General features: G+C 40.7%; 1 protein-coding gene across 9 annotated transcripts in view; it reads left to right on the top strand.

Moving 5' to 3' along the window:
- The window catches only part of dip2c (disco interacting protein 2 homolog C), a 248,391-nt gene that overhangs the window by 158,921 nt on the left and 76,881 nt on the right, over positions 1-12,589 (top strand). For all 9 annotated transcript variants that reach the window (XM_012964918.3, XM_031903460.1, XM_031903459.1 and 6 more), the window contains 2 exon segments: positions 6,587-6,706; positions 9,425-9,622. In XM_012964918.3, coding sequence (XP_012820372.1) covers positions 6,587-6,706; positions 9,425-9,622 — 318 coding nt within the window.

Below are 12,589 nucleotides of genomic sequence, written 5' to 3'. Positions count from 1 at the left end.
GTGGAACTTTTGACCAATCAGGTCGCTTTAGGAGCTTACATTGAGGTTGACCATTAACATGGGGGGATTAAGGAGTCCAAAACCCCAGGATGGGGATATAATACATGGAACTTTATTTGTTCTACCTTGTTCTCTGGGTGGGGGTGGTGGTGGGGGGGTGGGTTATCCTGGGGTTATTATGGATGATATTAACACTGAATTTTTTCTGCCATGTGTTCTGGGGCATTTAATATAAAACTGGCCTTGCATTTATCATTTCACATGTTCTGAGGGTATTAACCATGGAGCTACTTTAATTGACCCCCAAATACAAAAATCTCCCTCAGCCCATGGCCCTTGCTGAGTAGATAGAGTTGAGGATAGACTGTGATTGTTCCAAAAGAAACACAGAACGTAGGCAGTGCCAGTTTCCCATCATGCCCAGTAAAGGAGCTAATATCCCCAATTACAAAGAATTTTATTCTACTGTTTCACTATATAGAAGCACTGGGGTTACCAGATGTGTCTTTGGTCTTCGTATTGTTTGAGGAAACAAACATAAAGCTAGAAGCTCAGTAGGACATTGCTTATGCTAGCACGACTCACTGATATCCCCCTTGTTCCTAGAGAAAATGCACAATCAGCCAGAGGAGCATTCACATAAAACACAATATTTTGTTGTTGGTGTTGGGGGGGTGGAATTTACTTACAGCTCCTACTCTTTGTTTATCATCCCCCTCTCACAGGGACATCTGGGAGCAAATCTTTACCAGAACAAAAGCCTTTTTCCATTTCTACATACGTGTGTTCGAACCTAGCGGCAGTGCAATCTCAGATTTCTAATGTCAGTCAAAGTTGCTATGGAAATTAATCATTTAATTCCATCTAGGATCTGTTAACGCTGCTTATAAATATTCACAGGATTTTATAGTCAATAAAAAGAACTGCAAGGCACCTTTCCCAACAAAACTATCTTAGAACTGTGTATGGCTGGACAAGGTTATAAATGAATGATCTGATAATAGTGGGTCACACTGACCAAGGGTGGCGGAACAGGGGCGGACTCGGTTCTTGCTGTTGAATCGAGGGTGTGTTGTTGTGGTTCTCATCCCAGTGGCCTGCATAGTTTCAGTGGTGATATGATCTTTGGCCTGAGGGCTAAATGGCTGGATCAGTCCAATATTGCCCACCTTAAGGTCTTCTTCATACCAGTGGCTCTTCAAATGTATGGCCAGCTATACACTGACTAAAGGTGCTTTATATAGGGAATAAACAACACCTGGTTTTAAACTTATACTTCAATTTAAAGTATGTAAAGCTGGCCATACATGCAGCACCGCCTTAGGGGTTCTGGCCTCCTGAGGCAGCCAAGTTGATGCTGCCCCCCCCCCCCCCGCGCATTGATCCCGCCACCTCGTGTAATAGCAATAGCGCTCTCTGCACTAGAAGAGCTGAAATTCTGTTTTAATAATCGGACTTTAAGTTAGCGGTCGGGGAGGCCCGGCGTTCATGCCCATACATGGGGAGATAAGCTGCCGAATCAGTCTAAAGGACCTATATCGGCAGTTAAAATCAGCCCGTGTGTGGCCACCTTAAGTTTAGAGCCACCGAGTAGTTCCCAAGCAATAAGACACAAAAATCCTAGAAGACTTCTATCTTTGCATTTTACCAAGTGATACATTATTTTTGAACTTAAATGACACAATATCGCTAAGCAATAGTAATGTGTGGGTTGGCTAAAGACCCACAGGTTGGTCGGGCTTGGTCTGGCAAACACACTAATGATGCACGGGTCGACAAAAAGTCAACTTTCGCCTGACCCTAAACTGACACTTCCAATCTGACCTGGCACCTCTGTTTGTAGACCCACACCTGCCCCATCTTTGAAGTCACAAAGGAAGCAGGACAGGCATGTGTCTATGAATAAAGGCTGAAGCAGGGCACAGTAAGATCATGGATGGGGAGGGCTGAAGGAAGAGCTTGGCCCGAACCCACCAGCAAACAGCAAAATGTCAGCCTGAACCTGCCTAATGTGGGGTTTTGGGCCAGCCCGCACATCAGTAAAACACACTTCCTTGGCAGGTTACTGGCGAGTTGCAGGCCAAACTCTCCCCACGGCCCACCCTGCCCACAATGTCAGTATGCCCCACTGTCCTTTATATTCTCACTCCTGATTCACCCTGCCATCTTTGGGACCTTGTCAGGTGTATATAAATGCTGATGGCTTGTGTTGTCTAGTCGGTGTTGGGAGAGCGCGGGTTAAGGTCAACTTTTGGTTGACCCGCACATCACTATTGTCCATGTACCCACCATATGGCATTTCCATTGTTATTGTCTCCTCTATCAGCAGATCTAAGTGCAGAAAAGCTTTCTCTCCTCCTTTATGTTTCACTTGAAGAATGCTGACTTATCAAGAATGGCAGCAACCGCATTGATGGCAAATGTGCCCTAATTGCTTATTACTCATTACGTTTTTGTATATCGTTATTCCTGTTGTTTTCTCTCTTCGCCCAATTATCAACAATAGTTTGAATGTAAAAAGTGTTAATACTTGTTTTCCAAGATGAATCTTCTACATTTTTTTTGCATTGTGAGTGTTCCTTGTACCTTTTCCTTATATTACTGAACCCTACACATTAGCACTTATTAAACTCGGACTGCAATGGCATATTTGTCAGATGTGTGATATATATATATATATTTTTTTCCACTATATATATTTTTTTCACTTAATTATATTTCTCATTTACCAGATCTATGTGTTCCTTTTAATGTGTTTTTGCTCCATAATGTACCGAATCATCAGGGTCTGTACCCTGCCCTCTGTAAACAGCCACAGATTTAAAACTACACAAATGCCTTTATCATATTGGACTAAGAAATAATCAAATCAGTATATTGTGTTGTGTGTGTACATAGTCTCATTATGTCTATACAGCATACACAATACATGTGCTGATAATATATCTTCAGTTTGCCAATAATTGAATCCCATCTATATATTTGATAGTTGCACATAAATCATTGGATTAAAATGTAGTTAAATAACAGAAAACTGAAAAACCAAATTATCTGGTTAAAGAAGTACTTGACCTCTGCAAACAAAACCTATTGCTTTCAGACAGTACAGTTTTTAACCCTCAGAGGTTTCCCTTTAGCAGCTCCATAATCCTGGTCACCAACACTCTACACTCTCAGCAGCAGCTGCTTGTATATGGCAGCAAATTGTAATTCATATAACAGACTTATATTAGTACTGATAACTAAATTTTTATTCCCAGACATACATTCTCCGTAGAAAAACGTGCAAGAAAAAAAAACAGCAGTAAAACTCTCACTTTTGCATTAAAAAAAAGCACAAAAAGAACCTCCACTGGATTCAATGTATTTTGTGCAAAAAAAAGCAGTGAAAAATGCCCATTGACTTGCATTTTGTGCAAAAAAAAAAAACAAAAAACACACTTTGACTTCAATGCTTTTTGCAAATTTTTCATGGTTTTGTTTCCCTGAAAAGCCTCAAGACAAAATAATGTAGAATTGTTTAGACCACCCCTTGGCTGAAAATTAATTGAATGAGAAGAGGAATGTTGCTCTGCATAGAAAATTAAGTAAAAATAACCATACCTGAGCTGATAAGCTGCCGATGCAGTCTGCACAGGCGCTGCCATAAGGCAAGTTGAGAAAACTCGCTTCACGTGGCAGCGCCTCCTAAGTTACCAAGGTGGCAAAAAAGCATAAGGTGGGCAAATATGGGGAAAGATCTGCTTGTTTGGCGACCTCACCAAATGAGTGGATCTTTCCCAGTATGACCAGCTCTAGTAAGCAGTGTAGACGCAGCTGGCTTTTCTCAGGTCAGTTCTAAGCAGAGCAAAGCTTCCTTTTTCTCACTAAATTAATTTTCAGCCACTTGTAGCCAGTTGACCAAAATGAACAGCAGGCAGCACCGTTGTCTCCGTTCCTCTTACATGTCTTGAGAGCTAGAAAGAAATAATTGATGCAATCTGATTGTCACGATTACGCCACTTCAGACGCACGTGACTTTAGGCGTGGCTGTCTAGAGGGTCCCCTGCTCAGTCTCACACACCTGACACCCAGGTCAGACTAGCATCACAGCACCCCAAAGACCCACCAACGCTCACAAACTCATATACAACTTGCTGCCACCACTCTCATACTTCTTACACTGGCGATGAGAGATGCCAAGCACACTGGTAGAGAAAGGGTTAATGTAAAGAACTGACACACACACTCTCCTTACTAGCAGTCAAAGGGTTAATCAGCACACAGCATACAGAGGGCTAAGGCACACAACACAGTTACACACTCGGAGGTTAGGTACGTTTTAGAGCATCAATGACAAACTTATTACATTTTATATTTAATATTATAAAAAGTATAACAGTGCAAGTTTAAAACAAGATGTTACAAAAAAGGACATACGATAAAACAAGTACAAACAGTTTTAAAATAAAAGGGAAAAATATAGAAGTCCTATACTATACCAAGCAAAGTCCTTCTAGTCCTGGAGGCAAGGGGAAACCACAGGATAAACTTCCAATAGAAATTGGTCCTCCACAGAATATCAGCGTATAGTCAGAAGAGCTGACTATTTATCCCAGTTTGCAGGGGATCAGGTAACTCCCCCCTCCCTCAGGAATGCAAGGGGTGTCACCATTAGCAGGACACAGTGTGAGTTTTATGGCCTCCTGTGTATGGACTGAGTGTATGGGACTGGTCCAATGATACCAATGTCCAAAACTCCTTGTGGGAACATAATAGAAAGATGAAATTAGATTCATCAATTCTAAATGATCCCACCGGTCCCATACAGGCTAAACATCACTACTGTGTGACCTGCCCCTGCCCAGATACTCCTATCTGACAAACCGAGTTCCCAAATCCAGCGATGTTTGGGCCCGTATGAAAGGCCATCTTAAATGAAACATATACTCAGGTTTTGGTACCTCTAGTATAAATAGTATGGGTTCTGGGACAATAAATGTTTGTAAGTTTGGGTTATGGTGTGACCTCCACATCACCTATGATGGGTCCCAATGTGAACTCTAATTCACCCCCATGTGGGCTTTCACTCCCCCACATGGCATGGCTCTTATCAGCCAGGGATTAGAGTTGGGCATTCCAGGATGTGAGGCCTTTACACATGGCTGGTTCCAGACCCTAGTGACCAGAGGCCTGTTATATATCTCTTTCTGGCACATTTCTGGAAGATTTTGGGATACCTTGGCCTGCTTGATTAACCCTTACAGGCCTATATCATGACACTGATGTTCTCAAAAGCAGTGTTACATTCATTCGTTTGGGGGGGGTTGCCAGTAAGTTGGGGAGCAGCGACTGCATCATATTGTAGCAGTGACTCCCAGCAGAATTTTTCCTGTGGCTGCTAATGCGGGTACAGCTATCTTATAGAGACCAGTGTGACCAGTTGGAAATGTAACACATTTATGATGGATTATTATAATGTTACCGACATCCTTATGTGCCATTTTCTCTTTTCCCAGTTCAATTGTTTTCAATTTGGGTTCATCCACTGTGCCGTTCTCTCTCTATTTTCTAATATATATTCTCCTCCCCATGTGCCTTCTTGTTTAACCCTCTCTATATGCCAGCCTCATCCCCAACTACCCATGTGTGCTGTTACCCCGCTTTTCCTTGTTTAATTATGGATGCACTGTTGTAAAATATTCAGTAAAATACGCTGGCATGGGGTATCGAGTCTAAGCCCAGAGCTAGATTTAGTAGCCAAGATTCCAGCTCGGATTAGATTTATCTAGGGGTTTCCCTTTAAGTGGTAAAAATAAAGCGTCAGAAATGTTTTTTCCAGTGTAGTCTTCTGGAGCTAATGTTGGTTATTCTGAGAACGACTGATTGAAATGTGTGTGAAGCTAATTACTAGCTACTCCATTGTAGGCCTTTGCTAATTAGCTCTTTCAAAAACAAATTAAGCTTAATATTTTTTCTGCTTGCTACATCTGCAGCCGTACTGTAGCCTAAAAATGCCCAACAAAATGGCACACAGTGTTCCCTAACTTTTCATGCATTTGTCGCTCTTGGGAGCAGGCTGTCCCTTTGAACAGTGTAGCAGAAGTCAGCCAGCTATAGTAGCTTCTGCTGCATAGTTACAAAGGTTACGGTAGATCCTGCTTTCAATAGCAGTTACAATTACTAGTAAAGTTTAAACCACTGAGAATGGTTTAATGTATATTGGAAAGTTGCTTGGAATTCTATCACTAGGCAGAAGAGGGCTATAATACAGAACATATTTACTGAGCCTGTATGCAGTGCATAGGAAAGGGAGCTGCCAGACTGCTTGCCTGCTTTAAAGATGTTCTAAAGAATCCGTAGAAATAATCTTTTTAAACCACTAGATGTGCTTTTGATTGCTATTGGTACAAATGAGCTGAGGTAAGAGTAGAAATAAAGGGGAAGGTAAAAGATAACCTGAATTTTTTTCTTCTTTCATTCTCTCTCTCTGTGTTATTATGGAATTTAGGAAGTGATATTTTACTTACCAGGTACCTTACCTGCTTACTGTGTATAAAAATAATATGCTGTGTTGTTCATTAGGAATCTATGTCTTTCTTTTCAGGAGTCCCTGTTAGCAGCAGAGTATCGGCAAAGATACAGCAACTCGTGAATACCTTAAAAAGGCCCAAAAGGCCACCGTTAAGGGAGTTCTTTGTGGACGACTTTGAAGAGTTATTAGAAGGTGAGATGATATAAGAATCAGAAATGGAAGCTGATCCCTATACAGTTTGGCAGTCGGAGGGCCCCTGGCCTGTTCTTTTTCAGATAAATAATTCTAATTAGAGCTATTAATGGTGGTTTTGAAATGCTTTTGCCACAATAAAAAGGAGGTGGGGCTGTGTAAATAGAGCTGTTTGTTCCTCGCAATGGCGATTTCTGCAGTGCCTGCTTTTTATAATGCGCCTATTTAAATGCATGTGACCTGAGCGCTATTTACTCATTGCTGCTTTACATTTCCCAGAGCTGAGCGGAGTACAATAACTACATTATAGGCCGTTCTGCCTTTATTTGCCTTTCCTTGAATAATAAATGCTTCCGTTTTTACCTTTCTGGGGATTTGCAGTCGAAGGTAATATTTCCAGGTGATTTGCAAATGTTTAGCCATTGCGTCGTGCCGTTTAGTAAAGAGTTTTGCATTAAAAACCCAAGTTTCCAACATACTGGGAACAGATTGGCTCCTAAATAGATCATTTTAGGGCTCTAGTATAAAGGGTTACATACTCTTTTGGCCCACCCCCTGCACCTTGTGGTATAGCAATTGATCAGGGGCCCCTAAGTGACAACAATGTCACAGTTATATAAACACTGCTCAATTATCTAGTGCATTTATCATCCACAGTGCAGATAGATGTTTAAAATGTCCTCTGATGTACTTGTAAAAAAATAAAGCGTATCCCAACCTTGATAGTCTTTCCAAATAGTTATTCCTTTTACCTATCTCGTTACCCATCCCTGCGTTCTCTTTCAACCTCATTAATTTCCTTCCTAAGGACTGGAGCCCAAAACTACACTGCATACTCAAGGTGAGGCCTCACCAGAGACCTTTAAAGAGGCAAAATGATGTTTTTATCTGTCAAGTTAATGCCTTTTTTATGCAAGACAGCACTTTATTTGCTTTAGTAGCCGCTGAGTGACGCTGCCTAGAGTTACACAACTTGTTATCCACAATCATCCCCAAATCATTCTCAATTAAGGATCCCCCCAACACACCTAATTTGCCAGTTTGCTGCCCTGTTTTCCAGTGTATTTAAATCACTGCAAAGTGGCAGCATCCTGCATGGATCTTACAGTTCTGCACAATTTAGTATCATCAGCAAAAACTGTTTATTAATAAACAAGTTAAAAAGCAAAAGCCCAAGGATAGATGCCTGCTGTACTTCACTAACAGCACTGGTCCAGTTGCACTTACCATTCTTTATACTCTATCCCACAGCCAGTTCTCTATTCAAGTACAAATATTATGTTCCAGGCCAATATTTCTTAATTCTAAGTAGATCACATCCACTGCCTTTCCAGAGTCTAGGTTTCTGCTCACCATTTACATTTGTATGCCAAGATCTATTACACATAACCATGCTGACACAATTTCACAGTATGGTGATGTTCAATGTATTCAGGTATCTCATCTCTTATTTCCCATTTCCTACCACTGATGTCAAACTAACAAGCCCATAGTTTTCAGGCTGAGAACGACATCCCTTGAATAATGGCACCACATTAACAAATTACACTTCTGAGAATCCTGGGAGATTAAGTAAAGGGATTTGGCAATCACAGAACTGAAAATTTGCCCTTTAAACCCACCCTAAATGTATGTCATCTATCATACAGTATATGGGTATATCTATTTATCTGTGTGTGTGTGAGGACTGGAAATAGAAATATCTCTGTAAATCCAGTAGTTTCGTAATTGTGGAATTTCACAATTTTTATGCTTATTGAGTCTACATTAAATCTACCTCTAAATATATGTCAAGAAGAAAAATGGATGTGTGGGGGGAATTTACAAACTGACACAGCAGAGACTTTACATCTTCATCTTACAATTCAGTCAAAAAGACTAATGGGAGCAAGTACCGAAATAATAACCTGTTTGTTTAGTCTGAGCCTCCCTTAGCAACAATACTACTGTATATGGAACCAGTTAGGGCATTTGAGGTTCCAAGCCAAGTATGTGCCGTCTGTATAGGAATTATTTTATAGAATCTAATTTACGTACCCTTCCTATGTTTCAGTATAGCATTTTTCTGTTTCTAAAGGGGGAAATGAAAAAAACAGGTACAGAGTATACTCCAGGGGGCGTGTTTACTAAGATTGGAGATAATCTGGTGATGTTGCCCATAGCAACCAATCAGCAATAAGATTTGAACAGTCACCTACTAGTTAGAAATCAAAGCAAAGACCCAATTGGTTGCTACAGGCAACACCACCGGTGATATTTATCTCCATTCTTAGTAAACATACCCCTAAGTCTACTAACCTATAGCAACTATATCAGCATTTACTGGTCTGCTGATTCAGTGAAAACATCTCATTGATTGATTTGGGTCATTAGGACTTTGAGCCTTGAGTACATTTAGCCCAAGTGAATCATTCCTGTCTGGTAACTACTGCTGAATCCAAATGTGACGGCTTGGCAAAATGCCAGTTTAATTGGATGGGTTGGTACCGTTGTAATAGTTACATAGGGTTGAAAAAAGACCAGAGTCCAGTGGATGGGACATTTGGGCACTGTATTTATTCTTCACTTTTGCTTGTGGTTTTTAAAATAAAAACCCATATACCTTGGTGAGTAAAAGGAGTGTAGTCCCAACTCCTGCTCTTCTGGCCTGGAGGTCTATAGATAAGATAAAGCTGGTTGCACTGTGGAACATCACTTATTATTTCTTCTGTTTCTAAGTTCAACAACCAGACCCCAACCAGCCCAAAGCAGAAGGAGCCCAGATGTTAGCCATGAGAGGGGAGCAGCTGGGAGTCGTCACAAACTGGCCCCCTTCATTAGAAGCCGCGCTGCAGCGATGGGGAACCATTTCGCCCAAAGCCCCCTGCCTTACTACCATGGACACAAATGGGAAACCACTCTACATCTTGACGTATGGTAAAGAGCTCTCTCTGTCCTTTCTTTATACTGTGTGTGTTTATATATATATATACATGTGTGTATAATGATAACTAAATAATTTAATGTATATTTTGGATAAGTGGCTAAACCCCAGTCTACCCACAATAGCGTCTTGTAGATTTTCCTAAGGTTAGTTATTTGTTCAGCAGATCAGCGGCATGAGTTGGCCAAGTACAGTTGGGGGCTGATATACATTCCCAGTGAACATTCATTACATTTAATTTTAGTCCATTGTAGCCAAGACAAAACATTTCTGTTCCCATAATTCAAACTTCTGGACATTTCCTTTGTACAGATGCTCTAAAGAGAGTGAATTTTTATAATATTTAGTAAACAATGGCAATGTTGCATGTATTGATTAAGATTTGTCTGATCACCTTATATTTCTGTTCTATGAGATACAAGTAAAGGGCAGTTTCTCTGTGGTAAGATACCAATGTCTGGGAATGGTGCAAGGTCCAAAAAGAGACAGAAGCCACCATGCTTTTCACCTGTACCCTTGAGGAGCAGGCGCTTGCACTCCAGCATAGAGCCAAAAGACCTTCGCTTCTGGATAAATATGGCATTGCCTGCATTTAGCACCCATTGCCTAACCTGCTAACAAGGAAACAACTTAATTTGGAAGTTGATAACCTTATTGGAACTTGACTGGCTTAAAAGATATCACAAATGTATCATTCAGTTTCACAATTTGCCTCCCCAACATCAATGAATTTCCCTACAACACAAAGGACAGAGATATTATACATGGAACTGGCACTTTATTTATCCTTATGTGTACTATGCAAGGTAAAATTGGCACTGCATTTATCCTGCAATGTGTTCTGGGGTTATTATGACTGGCCCTGTATTTTTCCTCATAAACAAACAAAAAGACCTTCCTTGCACACCCTTGACTCTCCAAAATAATTCAGCGCTCGGGGCACACTGCTGGGGGATCGGCACCCTCCCAAAAATTCCAAATAGCGACAAAAGCACTGGCACTCAGAGCTGCAAATGGGACTAGCCCTTAAAAAATCTTTTAAAAAATCTGAAAATAATAATAAAATAAATATAAGATTTTTTAAAGGGCTAGTCCCGTTTGCAGCACTGAGTGGCAGTGCTTTTGTCGCTATCCTGTATTTTTCCTGCCATGTGTTCTGGGGTCATTATACATGGAGGAATCAGTGTAAAAAATGCCTTTAATTAGCCTCAGTGTATTTGGCATGATTGGGATTGGTAGTGAAAGCAAAATATCACAAGGTAAATCATGATATTCTGTAACTGATATAGACCCTCAAGACCCAAAATTTAATGTCTTGCATGTGTTTTCCCTTTTACCTTCTATATAATCACAGCTAAACTCACTTCTGTCTTAATTGGATCCCCTTCAGGGCTTGGCAGTAGCTAATGCTCAGTGACATTCAATCACTTTGGTGCCGCTTAATGAAAGAGTTGTTAACAAAAAAGTTCAAAATTCACAAATAGTTCTGCTCAAACTTACAAAATCATTAATTATTTATTATTTCTGTCTTTCCATATGATGGCTGTCCTCAAACTTGTCATTCTGTACCAATATGTGATTATACTGAACTTACCTTGCTACCTTCATGCTGGGTTTTCTAGCTTGGAGGTGATGAACCATATTTATTGTCCAAATATAGTAGGTGTTTAGGGCCATAACTGTACAAAGAGAAACGTTGACCTTGCCCTTAGCTAAAATGCAAACAGCAAATAAGAAGACATCATTTATCATAGAGAATAGATAGGTAAGCACTTGATTATTGCCCAGCTTATTGTTCCAGTTTTCAAGCAATACAGAGAAAGTGCTTTATTAACATCTCATAATTAAGTTCCAATAGAGACTTCCTGTAATACCCCAGATCAGTGATCCCTAATCAGTTGCTCACCAACCCCTTGAATGTTGTTTCCAGTGGCCTCAAAGCAGCTGCTTATTTTGTTATTCTTGCTTGGAGTCAGGATAATGCCAAACAGAGCCTTCTGTAGGCTGCCAGTCCATATGGGGCTATCAATAGCCAATCATAGCACTTATTTGGCACCCCAGGAATGTTTTTCATGCTTGTGTTGCTCCCCATCACGTTTTCCATTTGAACATGGCTCACACGTATTAAAGGGTGGGGAGCCCACACTAGAGACTGAAGCTCACCCACTGGGTTTTAAAATGCAGCCATGTGGCTCTACTTATGATAATCAGAAAACCCTGCGCAATAAGGGCAAACCTGGTCTGTAGTGGGAATCTTATCAACAAATAATTTCTTTGCCTAGAATTGACCAGAGAAACATCAAATGACTGGTTTCTGCTCACTTCTGACTTCATCTTGTGAGCAGAGCAAGATCACTTTCCCTATTAAAGACTTTCCTTTCCCCAGTAACTGAATTTTCTCCCGACTGCTTGACCACAATGAACAACATGTGAAATATTTTCCATTATCTCAAAAGAGCACTCGGTGCAAATTTACACTAAGTTTTGTTGACAGCTTACATTTCCTTTACCGATGGATGCATGAGTTTATTAGCCGTTCACCAGTGGGAAATGCAGCTCCCTGTACTCCCATCTAGAGTTCCAGGTTGGCCTAGTTAGAGGGCTGCAACATAAAGAGATTTGTCCATTGGAAATAAAGGCTCAACATTTCTTGTCTTTGATGATGGGCAATTACCTTTAGCTCACCCAGTGCAGAGTCTGTTGATTTAAAGCAAATTGTTTGTTCCCTGACTCCTTGCGGGATGTTTTCTTCTTAAATTGAGCTTGTAAATATTTAAGTGTCTCAACATTGATATTAATAAGAGACTCCGTTCCAGGTGAGTTCATGTTTTACACCTACACTTTCTGACGCACGTTGTGCTCAGTGTGAGACTTGCTGAGAATAAACACAACGGTGGTGGCACGGCGCGCTCCGAGAGAGAGAACATCTATACGTGCCAAGTCCTTGCAGTGACTCACCA

Source organism: Xenopus tropicalis, chromosome 6 (assembly GCF_000004195.4).
Source record: "Xenopus tropicalis strain Nigerian chromosome 6, UCB_Xtro_10.0, whole genome shotgun sequence".
Lineage (NCBI taxonomy): Eukaryota > Metazoa > Chordata > Amphibia > Anura > Pipidae > Xenopus > Xenopus tropicalis.
This window is presented reverse-complemented; position numbering and strand designations above follow the sequence as displayed.